At 49.7% G+C, this 18,263-nt stretch overlaps 1 protein-coding gene across 1 annotated transcript; it reads left to right on the forward strand.

Annotated features, from left to right (window-relative positions):
• Positions 1 to 222: 222 nt before the first annotated feature.
• ENDOU (endonuclease, poly(U) specific) lies at positions 223 to 17,564 on the forward strand. The gene is made up of 10 exons (XM_053557561.1): positions 223 to 424; positions 5,434 to 5,556; positions 8,533 to 8,604; positions 9,058 to 9,195; positions 9,651 to 9,822; positions 10,167 to 10,366; positions 13,526 to 13,639; positions 14,247 to 14,353; positions 15,082 to 15,224; positions 16,252 to 17,564. Exons 1-10 carry the CDS (start codon positions 370 to 372, stop codon positions 16,370 to 16,372), a joined length of 1,245 nt encoding a protein of 414 aa, XP_053413536.1. The 5' UTR covers positions 223 to 369; the 3' UTR covers positions 16,373 to 17,564.
• The last annotated feature ends 699 nt before the right edge of the window (positions 17,565 to 18,263 follow it).

Consider the following 18,263-nt stretch of genomic DNA (forward strand, 5'->3'; position numbering starts at 1 on the left):
CCTAATTTGGACAAAGAACCTTTCGGACTAAGCCCATTTTTCCATGCCTGCCCCCTTGAATGACCTATTTTCTAGCTACAATAGCTAGCGTTACCTGTTTCAAATGTCTGGCATTACCTGCCTGCTTAGTCACCTTCCCTCTGGCTTCAAACAGCTGTAGGGCCCCACCTCCTCTCCACCTTCTATACACCTGGGGTCCCTCCCTCCCCTTTTTCTTCCTGGAAGGATCTGGAGACACCAGATCCACAAGTCCTGATGTCTTTAAAAGGATCAGCTTGTGGAATAAGGCTCATTTGAGAGCTGTGACATTCATCTTGGCTCTAGTGAAAGTCCAACAGCCACTCCCCTTCTGGCCTCCAGCAGGGCACCATGAGGGTCTATATCCCCCTGATAGTGACCGTTCTCTGTGGCTTGGTCTGGGCTGGTAAGTCACTGTCTGGTGGGCATGGGAGTGGAGGTGGGTAGGGGTCTTTCCTAAAGAAGCAGAGAGTTGGGGAACTTGGGAGAGGGTAGGGCAGTGTGACAGGGAGGGTGAGCTCTCCTAAAGCTATGGAGCATTGTCAGCCTGCTCCTGTCGGAGGGGGCAGGACTTGTCCCTGGAGAGGGCGGGATGGTGTGGAGGGAGTTCCAGGACTGGAGGATTGAATTCGTGGAAACTCCTTCTTGACACCTTGGAAGGTCAGTCCCAACATCTCTTAGTCCAGCCTGGCTTTTTATCTCACTGAATTTTTGTGTTCTGGGGCCACCATATGATCTAAAGCTGGGGCTAGGGTCTGCTGGGTCTGAATGGCCTGACTGCCTTGGTCATTTCCTCTGCTGTCCAGTGACAGGTGAGGTTGTCTGGGTGTGACCTTTCTTAGGAGATGGGCAGGCTCAGGATGAAACCAGAAGGCCCCTGACTAGGAGCCATGTCCTATTTGGGGCTATACAAGTGGCCAGAGGAAAGGGTCTTTGCCCCAGTGTCAGTGGAACTAAAAAGAAGAGAAGAGACCTGGTCACAGTTACAATGGCGCAGGGATGGATGGAACTGGCAGAGGGACAGGAGCACTTTCCTGTTTAGTGATTGTGCAAAATATGGTGCTGATGTGTTAATTGGTGCCTATTGGCTGTCTAGGAAGGAGTAACAAGGGAGGGCGCCTAGCTGAAGAGTGTGGGAGGGTGGAATCAGAGCTGGATGCCCGTTCCGCCACCAGAATTGTTCCCATATAGGACCATCATAAGGATTAAGTCAGGTAATACATGAGCAGCACCTGGCATGGAGTGAGAGCTCAGTGACTGGAACTTTAGTAATGATTGTGATTGCAAATATCCCTGACAGAAATTCCTCTTGGGGCATTTCCAATCAGGTTGTGGATAAGGATACCCCTAATGAGATTCCTGCATAGAAAACCCTTGAAGGAAAAAGCTGTCCCCAGGCCTCCCAACACTGGGAATCAGCTCTGCCTGGGCTCTGGGTGCCAGTGAGGCCGTGGGAGAGATTGAGGGAGGGTGAGAAGCCTCCAGCCTCAGACCTGTTGGTGTGGAGGAAGGGGAACCAGGTGAGGGCCTTGCATGGAGGAGTTATCAGTGAGCTTGGGATATCCCAGCCTCAGGAGAGGAGAGCACCTTCAGACATTGGACCCCAGTGGGACCTTCTGAGGGCAGAGGCAACAGTAGCTTCGGAAGTGTAGGTGGATGGCCAAGTGCCGTGGCTCACACCTGTAATCCTAGGACCATGGGAGGCCGAGGCAGGAGGATTGCTTGAAGCCAGGAGTTTGAGACCACTGTGGGTAATAGAGACCCCCATCTCTACAAACAATTTAAAAAATTAGTTGGGCATAGTGGCATGTACTTGTAGTCTTAGCATCTCAGAAGGCTGAGGCAGGAAGATTTCTGGGTTTCTTGATTCTAGGAGTTCAAGGCTCCAATTATAGAACTGTACTCTAGCTTGGGTGACAGAGTGAGACCCTGTCTCTAAAACACACACACACACAAAGAAGTGCAGGCAGAGCCCTTGCTGCTGGGCGTGAGAACACTGATCTAGGGCAGGGCGTGAGGGCCAAGCAGGTTAGGAAGAGGCTCCGTTCTTGTGTACACTATCCCAACATCTCAGGACTTAGATTCAGGAATATGAATCATATGGGGAGTCATTGCCAGCCTTAGCTCCTCTTTTATGATCTGGATGCCTGGCGAGGCCCTTGGTTTCTTGGTTGTGAATGGAGGCAGAAAGCTGGTCCTGGAGGTGAAGTTTCTTGGTTGACCAGGTCTCCGTGGGAACAGCATTTGGGACCCCCTGAGCAGCCCAGGTGCAGAGTGCTCCAGCCATCAGAGGGGGTGAGGGCTGGCATATAGGGACACTGTGTCCACTCAGGCTTCGGACTGAGCTCCTGGATTGCCAGGAAGGATAGGGAGTAATGTTCTGGCATATTGAAGTCTTGGAGGATGAAGAGAAATTTAGCATTTCCTGACAGTGGGGAGGACCTAAGCTCTTCATGGGGAATGGAGGGAGACTCTAAACCTAGGAGGGGAAAGGTCCAGATGAAGAAAGACAGAGAGAGCCAGGGAGGCGAGGCGGAGGGACAAGGGGCCGCAGGTTGCTGGAACAGTGATTCAGGCGCCTGGCTTGGGGAGTGAGGCTTGCACAGAACGTCTGTGTCAACAGGAGGCTTGGGGTGGGAGTCCTGGAGTGAGTAGTCAGGGTGACTAGTCATCTGAGTGTCCCCAGAACAGCACAGCACGGTGCCTTTGAGGAAAAGTCCCTTCCACCCCTGCCCCCCCGCCCCCGATTCTAAGGTCACCTTGAAGCAGACCAAGTTTACAGAGAAATGCAAGGAACACATGGCACGAGGCTCTTGCTGGAGACAATGTTCTTGAATAGAGATGAAAATTCCGCCCCCCCCCCCGCCCCCCGAGTGGGCTGGTGGGAGTGCTCTCTGAACTGCCCAGCTGACCATTCACTTGTAACGCTTCTCAACTGCTGCCAGCTGCTGGAATGGAATGAATTCTTTCCTTCGGCTCTGCTGATTTGGGCCATTAAAAACATGGCCCTGGTTTGTCTGAATTTTCTTCCTTTGGATTCTGGGTGTACTGCCAGAGGACTAAGCAGGCAACTGAAGGGATGAAAATTTCTCCTTAAGATTTTTGCATTCAGGTTCCAAGGGAGCATTATTTAAGATTCAGGAGGAGTTCCTGAATCTTAGAAACAAGTGACCTTGGGGCTGGTCCTTTTAGGGAAGATCCACTGGACAAAAGGCCTGCCTTCCTGGCTGCCTTGGGGGCCTTGTAGACAATGTGAGGTTAACCTGGGTTAACCTTGACCTGATACCTTTCTGATGCAAAGCATACAGACCCACAGTGATGATGTCAGCCAGGAAACCATCAGCAACACCGATACACCGATACACCGACAACCCAGTCCAAGGGATGGCTCAGCTGAAACCGGGAGAGAGTGTCAATAAAATACAGTATGTCGACAGGGCCACTCCACAGAGAAAATTGCTCCAGCCAGTCTGAACACTCACTACTTTGAAGATGGACATGCAATAGGGCCAGTGTTTATTTACCTAACAAATATTTACATGGCGCTGCTATGTGCTGTGATGTACTAAGTGCTTTACAAATATTAACTCATTTAATTCTTAGAAAGATTCTATAAGATAGGCTCCCTTATTATTCCACTTTTACAGATAAGAAAACTGAGGTACCGGAGGTTAAATAACTTGCCCAAGATCATGTAGTTAGACAGCAGCAGAACCAGAATTCCAGCCTTAAGCAGTTTGGGGCCAGAGACCAGGTTCTTAACCTCGCTGCTGTGCCATCTCTCATTAACACAGGACAAAACCTAATCCCAGAATCCAAACCAGTGACTAAACTCATATCACTAATATTCACCTCCAACTCCATCCAGGCTTAGACTGAGCCGGAACCAAGCTCTGTGTATGATCTAAGGCAACACTGGGATTATTTCTCTTCTTCTAATCCCGACATGTTCCGCCACCCTGAATGTCATCTTAAATTTAACCCAATTCCTTACCCAAATATCAATTCAAAATTATTACGTTATCAATATATTTAACTCACACCCAGATCCTAACTGTGGCTCTTAAATCTAACTAACCTCAACCCTGGTTCAAATTAGAATTCAATTTCCCCCATGATAGAATCAGATGCTGATGGCAACAGTGACGCTGATCTCGACACTCTCCATAAGCCACAGCCTGACCCCTAAACCAAGGCTTATTGAAGTCCAAACCTCAGGGACCTCAAGTAGAACAAAGACTCTGTTGTCGCCCTTCAAGCCCCAAATGGATAGTGGGTTTTTACTGTTCCTTTCAAAGTATCTTGTCTCACCTCCCTTGTGACCAACACTTTGCTTCTGCAAACCATTTGGCTGGAGTGGGGGATATGGTCTGTGGTTACCTATGCCAGAGCCCAATTCTCACCCACACCCGCCTCACTCCTTACCCCAGGGAGAAACTCATCTAAATGCATTCCAAAGCCTGGAAGGAGCAGAGAGATGCAAAGCACCAGGGGAAATAGGGTGCAGAGAAGGCCAGGTGAAGGAGCACAAAGAAGAACAAAGGAGCCCAAAGGGGTGGGATGAGAGCACGGGGAGAGGGCAGAGGGCAGGTGGCATCACTGGGGTGGCAGACTTCCCTTCATCAAATGGCAGGGGAATGGTGGCCTGTGGGTCACTTCTAATTTACAGACCTCTTCCTTTGGCCTACTTGAAGTTTTAAAAGCTTGGACAATTTCATATGAAAATGAAGCCTTCTGGGTGGCGCCTGTGGCTCAGTCGGTAAGGCGCCGGCCCCATATACCGAGGGTGGCGGCTTCAAACCCGGCCCTGGCTGAACTGCAACCAAAAAATAGCCGGGCGTTGTGGTGGGCGCCTGTAGTCCCAGCTACTCAGGAGGCTGAGGCAAGAGAATCGCTTAAGCCCAGGAGTTGGAGGTTGCTGTGAGCCACTCTACCGAGGGCCATAAAGTGAGACTCTGTCTCTACAAAAAAAAAAAAATGAAGCCTTCTTTTCAGAAACTGGAGGCTCTGGGCAACTCTGAGGCCCCCCCTTGCAGCACGGCAGCAACCGGCTGAGCGGTGCCCCAAACTTCAGAAGGGCCATTGCAATCAAGTTCGTCACAGTGCCCACCTCTTCCTACTGCCTGACGCTCTGGTTCTTTGCTTGCTTATGTTCAGGCCTAACCCGAGTAGGCATTAGAGTCTGTGATCCTGGTCTGTATCACGAATGTTTAAGTAGTTGGTGCGTGTGGGGTGCTGGGGAGGGGGCTCATGTTGAGCACGGGAGGCTGTGGATGTACGTCTCCTGCACAGACAGCAAGGCCCTTCCCTGCCAGGTGTGCTCCTGCCACTGTCAGGGACCATCCTGCAAGAGAGACCTTTAGGGGGAGATCAGGGTTCCCATGGAGCTGAGTTTGTGACCTTTACTGCCCATAGGAAAATTGGAGTCATGCGCATCTCGCTGTAAAGAGAAATTTAACCAGGATGCTGCCTGCCAGTGTGACCGCCAGTGTCGCTGGCGTGGGGACTGCTGTGAAGACCATGAACATCTGTGCACGGGTGAGGCTCCTTAAGGGATGGAGGGTCTGGGAGGCACTGAAGGACAGGCCATGCGCATGTCCAGCCTGTCCTAGGTGCCATTGGCTTGGCTATCCAACAGTCCAGGGCAGGGGTTAGGACTGATGAGAGAGGGTCTAAGGGCCCAGCAGGAGAGCACTGAGGGACAGAAGCAGGGGTCAGAGCTTTCCTCACCACTCATCTCACATTTTCTAGGATGTCCCCAGCTTAAAATATAGTCAATGTCATTTATCTGGAATATCTGTCTGAACTATTTGTATGAATGGTATCTTGAAAGCTTAAGTACCTAATTCCAAAAAAGAGCAAAATTATAAAAATGATATTTTGTCTGTATGACATTACCATCATTCAACATTTCATATCACATAAGTATAAGAAAGGCAGGGAATTCTCTCAACTTGCACGCCCCTAGGAAGATTGCATGGTGTCACAGCAACTGACACAATTCGTACCACTCTTTTTCTAGTGAGTAACCTCTGCAGCCACAAAAATCTCCAAAGTGTCATTCCCAGCCCACCGATTAAAAATGGGACATGAAGGCCAGGTGTGGTGGCTCATGCCTGCAATCCTAGCATTCTAGGAGGCTGAGGCAGGTGGATAGCTGGAGCTCAGGAGTTCAAGACCAGCCTGAGCAAAAGCGAGATGCTGTCTCTACTAAAAATAGAAAAATTGGCTCAGTGCTTGTAGCTCAAGTGGCTAGGGTGTCAGCCACCTACACCGGAGTTGGTGGGCTCAAATCCAGCCCAGGCCTGCCAACCAATAATGACAACTACAATCCCCCCAAAACACCAAATATCCAGGTGTTGTGGCAGGCACCTGTAGTCCCAGATACTTGGGAGGCTGAGGCAAGAGAATCGCTTAAGCCCAAGAGTTGGAGCTACGTGAGCTGTGACACTATGGCACTCTACCCAGAGTGATAGCTTGAGACTCTGTCTCAAAAACAATAACAACAACAACAACAAGAAAATAATAGAAAAATTAGCCAGGTGTTGTAAAGGGCACCTATAGTCCCAGCTATTCAGGAGGCGGAAGCAGAAGGATCACTTGAGCCCAGGAATTTGTGGTTGCAGTGAGCTTCAATGATACTACTGCACTCTAACCAGAATGACAGAGTGAGACTCTGTCTCAAAAAAAATCAAAAACCAAAAACCAAACCAATACAAAAACCCAAACAGGACATGTATCATCCTCAAAGGCCAGTTCTGCATGGTTTTAAATGAAGCATTTTAAAAGATTGTTTTTGAATGATCTCCTTATTTAGGTGCTTCCAGGGACATAGACTCCCCATAAATGATTTTCTGCTTGTGACATGAAGCTTTGCTGGGTTCACTATCAAATCATGTGCCCCAACTCCCAGTTTGGAAAATATGGTCAGTGAAGCCTTGTTAGGTAATGGTCAGCAAGAACACTGCATATGGTTGCACAGATTGCCCAGGGCACCTGGCCGTGCAGGCAAGTTGGACTAGAATCCACTCTGTACCCTTCTCATCAAGTGTGTACCCCGGTATAGAGTTGTATCTTCTCACAGGAAGAAGCGCCTTTTCTCATTTGCCTAAAGGTGGTAAATTCTGACCCAGTCATGTACCCACAGAGCTGCTTCCACTCAAATGGAAGCTTTTTTCAGTTTACACAAAAGATCATATACCTTAGCAGAGATCTGATGATCAGGCCTAGGCAGGGAGGCCCAGGCCAAGCTCAGTGCCAAAGTCAGAGCTCATCCCTGTTTTGCTACCCCTAGGACCCCGCTTTTTCTTGGCATTCAGTAGACACACTTAGGTCTGTTCACCATAGGCCATCAGGCTGGCATTTCAAGATAAAGACAATACTCAGCTTAGCAGTCATTTCATCTCCAAGTTTCTGATTTGAATCTCGGAACCCCTTTCTCATAGTACAAAATGTTGTAAGTGATTATTAGTACTCAGCTCGTAAAAATTGATTTAGCATAAGATGTAGGTGAATTAAGAATTCTATGGATTGCCAGTTTTTAGAACACAGCTTGGCCCAAAGTGAGGGATCAGTTGTTTTTTGATTGAATGAATAACCTGACTGGTGGTTCTGATGATAATAATAAAATTTAGCCCACAACTTCACTAATAGATTGGGGATCACTTTGTTAACAGTGTTGTTTCTTGGGTGTGTATGTGTGCATATGTGTGGAGTTAATTATTCCACTGTGTGATGAGGCAGGAGCTCATAATTCCCGGAAATATTCCTTCCTCTGCCTCCCTAACCCCCACCCTCCTCTGACCAGAGACTAGGCACTCAGCTTGCAGGTTAAGAGAATAAAGCAGCAATAGGAATGCACTTTTCTGAATGTGTCTTGCCCCTAAACACGGTCTTTGTGTCCTTTTCTAAGGGGGGTAAAGAAAAGAGAGGAAGGGCGGTGCCTGTGGCTCAAAAGCAGGGCGCCGGCCCCATATGCCAGAGGTGGCGGGTTCAAACTCAGCCCTGGCCAAAAAACCACAAAAAAAAAGAAAGAAAAGAGAGGAAGCTGGTATCTCAGGAAACATTTCTTATTTCTTGAGGCCCTAAGAATTTACCCTCGACTCTGATTAGGAGTTATTACAGTATGAGATGTTCCAAAGTGAGGGCCTTGTCATTTGGAGAGGATCCAGCCATCTGTCAGCTTTAGTTAAAGGAAAGTCATAACCCAAATCAGTTTTTAATCCAGAGGGACCACCTTCTCTTGCCCCCTCCCATTTTTCAGATGAGCACACTGAGTCCCTGATGTGTTAGGAGATTTGTCACCTGGTAGGTTATTTTCATTGCTTATGACAGTTTTCAATAATCTATCTTCCATTTTCAGCTTTCATCCTTTATTTCCTGATTGTCCATCGGATCTGGCCTCTGTTTATTATTTGCTTCCAGATGCCCTAAGGGGGGAGAGCAGAGGACCAGGACAAAGGTGGAGGGGAAGGAATCCTTGGGTAGTCGGTGACTTTATTTTTGTCTCTACAGCTGCAGAGGACCTCAAAGAGCCAGAGCCATTCCTGGAGCTGGAGGAAGAGGAGGAAGAGGCCCCGGCCAGCCGTGAGCCTCCCCAAATGGGGGCTTTCCTGGGAGGGATGTGAGGGGTGACGTGGAGGGGACAGCCACAGCAGAGGCAACAGACCCAGGCTGAGCCAGATGAGAGGGGCTCCTGGGACTCTTGGGGCCTGGGAGGAAAGAAGCTGAGGGGCTCAGTCAGCCTCTCAGGGGACAGGGGAGTAGCCAGGAAAGAGAGTCTGAGGCCTGGAGAAGGAAGTGGAAGAGGTTTTATTTTTAGAATGGGAAGATTAGAAAAACAGCACACCAGAAAGTAAAGTTCGGCATCGGAAAGGACTTCCCGACTGTGAAGGGTGTGCACGAACTGAGCTTGTTTGTTTTCCTCCCCGGGAGACCTTGAATAGGAAGGGGCAGGAGAGCCAGGCCGCGCGGGGGTTGCGGGGCGCGCGGGGCGCCCTCTGCAGGTCATCCCGGGACACGCCGCCCCTGTGTTCTCAGACTTGTACTCGGCACCCACCTCTTGTCGGGGTCGCTGCCGCCAGGCCTTCGACAAGCACCAGCCCTGCCACTGCAACGCCCGCTGCCAAGAGTTTGGGAACTGCTGCGAGGATTTCGAGAGTCTGTGTGGCGACCACGGTCAGTCTCCTGCTCCCTTTGCACAGCCCCAGAGACAGAGGGACGCTAGAGTGTGGTCCCTGGACCTGCCCCTCAGCATCCCCTGGGCACCTGTTAGACATACAAACTCTAATCAAGGGTCTCCCTAGACTTACTCAATCAGAAACTCTGGGGGTGGGGCTCACCCCTCAGTTTAGCAAGCCCTCCAGGTGCCCGTGAAGCATGCCCAGTGGGAGAACTCTCCTAGAGGGAAGGGGCAGAGTGGACATTTGGGGCCCACCCTGTGGACAATGCCGTGTGTTGATTTTAAGGGACCTTTAGGCTCTATACCCCTGCCCTCCACCCACCAGGGTGTCTGATTGTGGCCCCTCTCGCTCACTGCCGGCTTCTCCAAGGTACCTGGGAGGGGATGTCCACAGATCATTTCCTACCCCCTGCCCCGGCCCTGAGACCAGCCTTCCCCCAATTCCTCCCAGAGGGCTTCTCCCACAGCAGTGACACCATAACCAAAGAGGAGCTTCAGAGCATCTCTGAGAAGATCTATGGGGCAGATACCAACAAAGCCCAGAAGGAAGACATCATCCTCAACAGCCAAAAGTGCATCTCCCCCTCGGAGACCAGAGACCGGGTGGATCGCTGCCCAGAGCCGTGAGCTCCCCTCAGCCCTCTTCCCACTCCCCCAAACACTCTGCCTCATCCTTGCTGCTTTTCATGGCTTAGCTGTTTTCTCAAGTCAGACTGGGTCAAAGGAATGAAAAAAATAAAAGTTCTCCAAGGACAACTAAAGCCATAGTGAGGGACTGTGGGTTTCAGTTGAGAGGTCTCTGCAGTGGGCTATGCTGAGGTAGAAGAAACATGATGTCAAACGTAGGCTTCAAAAGTATCTGAAGCCCCCCTCAGCTCCTGCACGCACCCTTTTGTGCCTGCCTGTCTAGAGTCTCTGGAGCTTTCTCTGTGTGAGGTCTCTCAGGGGTCCCCTCTGCCTCCCCTAGACTCTTCACCTATGTCAACGAGAAGCTGTTTTCTAAGCCCACCTATGCAGCCTTCATCAACCTCCTCAACAACTACCAGCGGGCGACAGGCCACGGGGAGCACTTCAGTGCCCAGCAATTGGCCGAGCAGGACACCTTCCTCAGGGAGATCATGAAGACAGCAGTCATGAAGGAGCTCTACGGCTTCTTGCATCAGCAGAGTGAGTGAGCCACCAGGCCCCGCGAGGCAGTTGCTGCGGGCATGGTCTTTCTGCAGGAGAGCCAGGCATCTCTGGGTCTCCATGGTGGGAGGTTTGGAGGGCAGGTGAGGAGGTTGTGGGCACTACTACATGGAGGTCAGTGTCTATATGGATGAGGCCAGAGAGAAGCCAAGGAAAAGTTGTAAACCCAACCAGGAACTAAAGATGCGCTGGCTGCTTGGAAATCACCTGCTTGATGCCTCATCAACGTCCTCATGTATCCCAACCCTCTGCTTCAGTCTCTGGTTCTCGGCCAGGCGTGACCCTCCCCTCACACCCATCCCAGTCCAAGGCACCTTTCAGCCTGCCCCCTGTGGACCCCAGAATCAGCATCGGGGTCTAGTGAGCAGAGGCCCTGCCTCTCCCTCCTCCTGCCCTGAGTCTGGGAAGGGGGTGGGCTTCCTCCACATTTTTGCTGGGGAAACAGCAACAGAAGATCAACAAAGGTCCAGAGAGGGAAGTCTCAACAAAGGTCCAGAGAGGGAAGTCCCACCGGAAGAGATCTGGTTGGACTGCATCCAAGGTTCAGATACATTCCAGTCTGACCAAAAAAGGCTGGGTGGCAGCACTCCTTGGCATGGGGTTGTGTTGTTAGTGTCCTCCAGATTCTTTTCCCGGACTCCAGGCAGCTGGGCTCTGTCTCCGAGGTGGCTCTGTCTGGTTCTCCCCTCGCTGTCCCTGAGATCTTGGCTCAGGCTGCTGTGTTTGGTCCACCTCAGTTAGGAATTGGTGGCGCCTTCTGTAGGTGAAGCCGGTGACACGTGAGCGAGCGTGGGAAGGAGAAGCGGTCCTGCACCGCCCCCTGGCGTTCTCTTTGTAGTAAATGTACCGAGAGTCTTGGCAGACGAGGCTGAGTGAGGGTTTTTCAAATGAGAGAAACGGAGAGGCCAGACAGGCTGGATGTACCCGAGGTCACAAAGGATTTGGGAGCAGAATCCAGCTGGTACCCAGGGCTCTAATGTCCACCACCCTCCCCTCCCTTCTCTCCCTGTACAAAGCCCACTTATCTTTAAAGTTCTAGCTGACGTCCCACCACATTTGTGAAGGCTCACACTGGTTTTAGCATCTCTGCAGAGGTGGAGCATTGGGGGTTGTGGTCCAAAACAGCATTGGGCTAGAGAGACTTAATTCGAAGCACTTGCTGTTTGTTTAACCCTGGGCAACCTTGACCTCTTTGAGCCTCACCTGTGAAAAGGGGTCTTTGATGATGAATGCTCAGAAAGCCCCCAGCTGCAAGCCTGGCTCCCAGGAAGTACTCAGGAAGAACAGCTATTCAGTCCGTGACACCATTCTCTGTTATTTCATGTATATTTAGTCTTGTTTTCCAAATGTGTTGTAAGTCTCTGATAGAAGAGAATACGTCAGGTATTTCTTTTGTATCCACCATATAACGTCCTGGGCAGTAAACAGTCACTATTTGGTGGCTCCCTAATTGAAATCTTCAGCATTGACCTTTCCTGTGGGTCCACAGGGCCATCTCAGTATCTCCACTTGGCTTTTGAACTGGTGTCTACACAAAAATTAGAGTAGGAGGAACTCATGGTTCCCACCTCTTCCTCCAGACTGGCCCTTCCCTGGGTTTTCCTCATCTTGTAAATAACAGCATAATTCATCCAGTTGTCCAGGCCCACAGCCCAGGAGTTAAAATTAATTCTTCCCTTTACCTCCCTGCCCCCACACAGCCATCTCCTCCTTCAGTAATGTTCCTCACTCCCATCTTCAGAGTATATTCTGGGTCTGCCTGCTGCCCACCCCCTCCACGGCTACCACCACAATCTAAGCCACTGTCTACTTCTCACCTGGACAGAGTATTAACCTTCAAAACTGGTCTCTCTGCTTCTGCTCATACCACCCCATCAACATTTTGGCATACACAACCAGAGTGGTCCTTTAAAAGCTCCTGTCAAGTATTTCCTTTGCTGAAAACCCTTCAGTGGCTCTGCCTGACCAAGAAACTCCAGAGTTGTTGAAGAGACTGGTCTCTTGAGCTAGACTGTGTGGGATCAAGTGCTGTCTCTATCTCTTATGAACTGTGATTTGGTATGAATTTTATAATCTTTGTCTGCCTGGGTTTCCTCATTTCTAAGTTGGGGATAATTAGTGTCAACCTATGGGAAGATTTAAGGAGAGGGTTCAACGTTATATCAAAAGCACTTACTTGAAACGGTGCTAGCCACACAGCAGGTGCCTGGTAAATTGAAAATATTTTTGTTTGATACTTACTTGTCTGAGATCTAACTTTCTTGGCATGGCTTATGGATCTGGCCCCTGCCCACCTCTCAAACTTCCTCTCCTACCAATCTCCCCTCCTGCTCACTGTGCCCCAGCCACATTGACCTTCTTTTGGTTCTTTGAGCATCAGACTTAAGTCTGCCTGGAGCCTTTGGCACTTGGAGTTCCCTCTACATAGAAGAATCTACCCCCTAATCTTTGTGAACCCCATTCCTTTGTTTTTGTTTTTTTTTGAGACAGAATCTCACTGTGTCACCCTCGGTAGGGTGCCATGGCATCACAGCTCACAGAAACCTCAAACTTTTGGGCTTAAGCAATTCTCTTGCCCCAGCCTCCCAAGTAGCTGGGACTACAGGTGCCCGCCACAACACCCAGCTATTTCTTGGTTGCAGTTGTCATTGTTGTTTGGCAGACCTGGGCTGGATTCAAACCCACCAGCTCTGGTGTATGTGACTGGCACCCTAGCTGCTGAGCTACAGGCGCAGAGCCATGAATCCCATTCCAGGTCTCTGATTATGTTACCTTCTTAGAGAAGCCTTTCCGATCGTCCTTTCTAGAAGATCCTTCCACCTCCCATTGCTTCTTTGGTGATTAAGGATAACTCTGCTTCAGAGCATTTATCTGAAATTACATTATTTCTTTCTTGTTTACTTGTTTATTATTTGTCTCCTCCACTGGAACGTAAACTCTAGAGACTGTGTTCTTCTTATTTTCTGCTAAATCTGCAGCCTATAGGCCTGGGCCCACTACTAAATAGATGCTCCCTAGATAATTGTTTAATAAGCAGCTGCACACATTTGTTGATTTAACTCATGTGTCTTTTGATGAGCTAGGGAAGGTGGGCCTTCCCTGCATCCCCATCTACGCCCTTTGTGTTCCCCTCTGCAGACCGCTACAGCTCAGAACAAGAGTTTGTCAGTGACTTAAAGAATATGTGGTTTGGACTTTATTCAAGAGGTGATGAAAAGCGAGACTCAAGTGGGTTCGAACACGTCTTCTCAGGTGAGATCGCTCTGCTGGGCAAGAAAGAGTTGTGGGGATGAAGAAAAATGGCTTTGCTCAGGAACAGGGCAGCCCCGGACAATGCTGAGTCAGCAGCCCAGCAAACTAGCAGAGAGGAATACTTAAGAGTGCCAGGTTTGGACAGAGGGGTCTGGGGAGCCATGTCAGGAAACAGTTTTTTCTCAAGTATCTAAGGAGGAAAGAGGATCAGATACTGGCGCTCCCAAGGGGGTACCTCTAAGATAGAAAAAGTGTCTCGGGCAAGGTTGTCTACCTCTGGACAGTCCTCTGCTTCCCAAGAGGGCCATGGCCTTTCCCACCATTGCCCCTCCCAAAAAAGCTCCCACCAAGCCTGGCTTGCTTCTGGGGAGATGGAGAGTGGTTATCAGGGTCAGCAGGAGGAAGAATTCCCCAAGGCCTTGAGCCAAAAGGGGGCCTTCCTGAGCTGAGAGATAGGGGTGCGAGGCACTCTGAGAGGTCAGGGCAGCAGCTGAGCAACTGGACATTCTCGAAGACTAGTGAAGGGAGACAGTCTTGGCATGAGGAGGAGAAAGGGGATGGAGCAGAGAAGGAGCTCTGATCACCCATCTTGGACTCTTTATTATAGGTGAAGTCAAGAAAGGTAAGGTCACTGGCTTCCATAACTGGATCCGCTTCTACCTGCAGGAGAAGGAGGGCCTGGTGGACTACTACAGTTATGTCTATGACGGGCCTGTGAGTACCTGGGCAAGAAAAGCCTCGTCAGAGCCAGATTTCCTGCCCTCACTCTGCTTTCCAAATAGCCAGACCCGTCTCTCTCCCTGATGCTCATGGGCAGCCCAAAGGGGATGGTGACCATGATGTCCTTGTCTGCTGGAGAGCAGGTTTAGCCAGATAAAACATTGGGATTTTCTTCTAAACAGTAAAAACTCCGGACTGCAGGGGATAGGAGGCAGAAGGCAGCATATTTGGGCGACAGGCTGGGACCAAGGAGGATTCTCAGAGGGGAGAAACCAAGACGTGTAATTATCTCCTCCCTGAATTTCCTCAGAATGTGGAAGTTTCAGCCTGGCTGGCCCAAGCTAAACTCCATACATTTTGTAAGACAGAGACCTTTATTTTTTGTGTGTCAGGAAATGATTTGGGAGCAATAGACTGTCCCTTTTTTCATGCATGAGGGCTATAGGGAACAGTTATATCCCTGTCACCTTGGGATCGGTCATATGGATGCTGACTCTAGCCTCCTTAGTAGATACACACTGGTAGCTCCAGACAAGAGGGTAGGAGTGGGGCTCAGACAACTTGGCAAGGCAGATTGTTCCCTCTGACTACTTGAAGAATCCAGGTTCACACTTGCCTTAATAGACCCTCAGCAAATACTAGCTGACTGTTGCCACTTGGCACCTGTATGACTCCTATCTGTGGCATTCACCAGGCCCCCTGGGCTGCCCTTCTTTTCACAGTGGGATTCTTACCCTGATGTGCTGGCGATGCAGTTCAACTGGGATGGCTACTATAAAGAAGTGGGTGCCGCGTTCATCGGCAGCAGCCCCGAGTTTGAGCTTGCACTCTACTCCCTGTGCTTCATTGCCAGGCCAGGCAAAGCGTAAGCACTGGGCCAGCTACGCCTGGGGAGCAGGCCAGGGCACAGGCTATCCTCAGCCAGGACAGTCAGGAGACCTGCATTCTGCCACTCAGAATGGAAAGGGCTGGGACAGCCTCAAGTTTTCTTTCTTGTGAGCTGTTAGATTAGGTAATGTGGTTGCCAAACTTTGTCTTAGCAGCAGAACCACCTCCCCTCTAAATGAAGTCTTATATGTCTTATATGTTAAGGATCTTTGTATATAAGACAGTTAGAGGGCAGCACCTGTGGCTCAGTGAGCAGGGCGCCGGCCCCATATACCGAGGGTGTCGGGTTCAAACCCAGCCCCGGCCAAACTGCAACAACAACAACAACAACAACAAAAAATAGCCGGGCCTTGTGGCGGGCGCTTGTAGTCCCAGTTACTCAGGAGGCTGAGGCAGGAGAATCGCCTAAGCCCAGGAGTTGGAGGTTGCTGTGAGCTGTGTGACACCACGGCACTCTACCGAGGGCCATAAAGTGAGACTCTGTCTCTACCAAAAAAAAAAAAAAAAAAGACAGTTAGAAATGGAGTTGCCCTGGGGCTCTAAGCCTCTCTATTTGGACCCTGAGGCTGCTTGGTGCTTGGTGGGGGGATTGGGGGAGGAGGGAGAAACCCTAGAGCCACAGAGAGTACAGATGGAAATAGGCCCTCATGTTGTCTAACATTTGGAGACTCTCTAACATTGGGGTCCTACTAATGCAAACCTAAGCAGACATTTAATTTCTCAGGATTTCAGCTCTAGAAATTTTAGGGATTTTAAAATATTGCTCTGGGGATGAGGAACAGTGTTTCTTTTCTTTTCTTTTTTTTTAGAAGACAGAAAACAAGGAATAGATTTCACATGGGAAGCTGGGGGAAGTAGCCAAAGAAAGTGGTGGCAGTTTTGTCTTGGTGGCCATTTAAACAGGATGGAGCCCCTTCTGCTTGGGTTGGGCTTGAGCCTTCCAGCCTGGGGACAAAGGCAGGGTGAAGTGGTGAGCACCTCTGATTTCGTGATCTTCCCCACAGGTGTAAGTTAAGCCTAGGTGGACATCCCTTGGCCATCCAGACCTATACGTGGGACAAGTCCACCTATGGAAATGGCAGGAAGTACATCGCCACGGCCTATGTGGTGTCTTCCACCCGGTAGAGCCTCAAGCCAGAAAGGAGCAGGAGGGCAGGGAGGGCTCCTGCGAGGCCGAGGTGCACCTACTCTGGGCTGGAGAGGGGACAGAGAAGACTGCGAGGGTCCCCAAATACCAGATCCATGAGAGGGATTCTCAAAACCCCAAATGCCCATATGGGAAAGAAAAAAGCTATAAATCAGAAAGAAAATGCAGGAAATGGTCAAATCTTTGTCCTTTAGCTATTTTGGTAACATAGACTAAGACGGAGTCCAGGCAGAGAAGGTGGCCTCCTTCTCCAGCTCTTTGCCCTGATGTTTGGTGGAATCACAAGCAGGCCCTTTGACCTCAGCAGGCTTCATGCTTCCTTGTAAAGGGCAGGGGTCTGACCTCTTTCCCCTTTGGGGGGTTAGTGAGAGGGCAAACCTGGTGATATTATTATGGTGAAGTTGTTGTTGATTGTTCTTAGGAAGAACGGTTGATAGAAATTCAAGATTACTATAATGGCTGTTATTGTAGACAGCTCTGTAAACTACAGTTCAGCCCTATGCTGGGGGCCTCAAACAAGTCAGGCCACAGAAATCAAGCAGTAGGCCTTTGGTCTTTTCTAGAGTTAGATCCTCTTAGAACAGAGGCTGAGAGAACTCTTACACTGGACAGACAAGGGTAATGGATTGGTGCAGGAAGCGGGCTGGGGTGGGGTGGCCTTCTTTGGACTTGAATGATTTTGTGGTAAGCTTAGTATCTGAATCAAGAACCTTCCCACTGGGCAGTGCCTGTGGCTCAAAGGAGTAGAGCACCAGCCCCATATGCTGGAGGTGGCGGGTTCAAGCCCAGCCCTTGCCAGAAACTGCAAAAAAAAAAAGCTCTTGCTGATTGTATTAAGAACCTTCCCACTGTGGATGTTTAGTGCAGTTATAGACTTAGGTTTTGATCTCAAAAAGTGCTTTGAAAGAGTTCCCCTCACAGGAACTCTTCAGCATTAGAAGAAAGGAACCTATAGTTTAGTGAATTAGCAGAATTATTTTAAGGTCTATCCAGCATCATAATTTGAATAAGTCTAGAATAGGAGACCAGGGAGATGAAGGCTTCCTATCTCAACCTCAATTATGCATTTATCCTTGACCCCATTGGAAACCAGATGCTGTCTCACAAAGCCAGGTGGACTATGGCTTAGAGTGTTTGAGTTTCCAATTAAAATCATTTAAGAAATCATGACATGTGTCTCTTCTTTGGGTGAAGCCCCCCCTCAACTGTCTGTCTCCCTGTCTTCTCCCTGCAGCAGGGCTGAGAGTGGCATTTCTGCTCTAGTGTCTTTTCAGAATGGCTTGGAGAATGTGGCATCTGGGTGAAGTACGTGATAACTGCCCATGTCTTTCCAGCCAAGAGGGGAAGAGAATTCTCCTGATGCACCTGTAATATGAAGAATGGAGGAGCCTTGCAGGCAGATTATGAGGAAGGGGTAAATGTAGACTGGTGGGTCCATGCCCATAACCATTTCCCTTGATCATGTGCACAGGAGTACTGTGATGCCTCTGGATGCAGTCTCTGTGGTTGCAGAGGTTGACCCAACTGAGGGAAGAGGAGATGCTAAAGAGATACACAAAGGGATTTCTTTCCTGGAAGATTATTTAAGCCACAATGCTAGAAAGATGTCAGATATGAAGGGATACCTCAGGCAAGTTCCCAGAGTGCAGAAATCGGCCCCCGTCCTGCCCTTCCCCAGGGATGTTCACAGCCACACGAGCAAGGCAGGGAGTCGGTGGAGCATGGTGGTTACAGACACAGGCTCTGAAGTCAGGCTGCTCAGGCACCTGGCCACGCTTTGTCACTTGCTGGCTGTAAGGGCACATTTCTGTATTCAGATCAGTTTTCTTATCAGTCAAAGAGGCCTAATAATACCACTGTTTTGAGATA

This window comes from Nycticebus coucang, chromosome 12, assembly GCF_027406575.1.
Source record: "Nycticebus coucang isolate mNycCou1 chromosome 12, mNycCou1.pri, whole genome shotgun sequence".
NCBI lineage: Eukaryota > Metazoa > Chordata > Mammalia > Primates > Lorisidae > Nycticebus > Nycticebus coucang.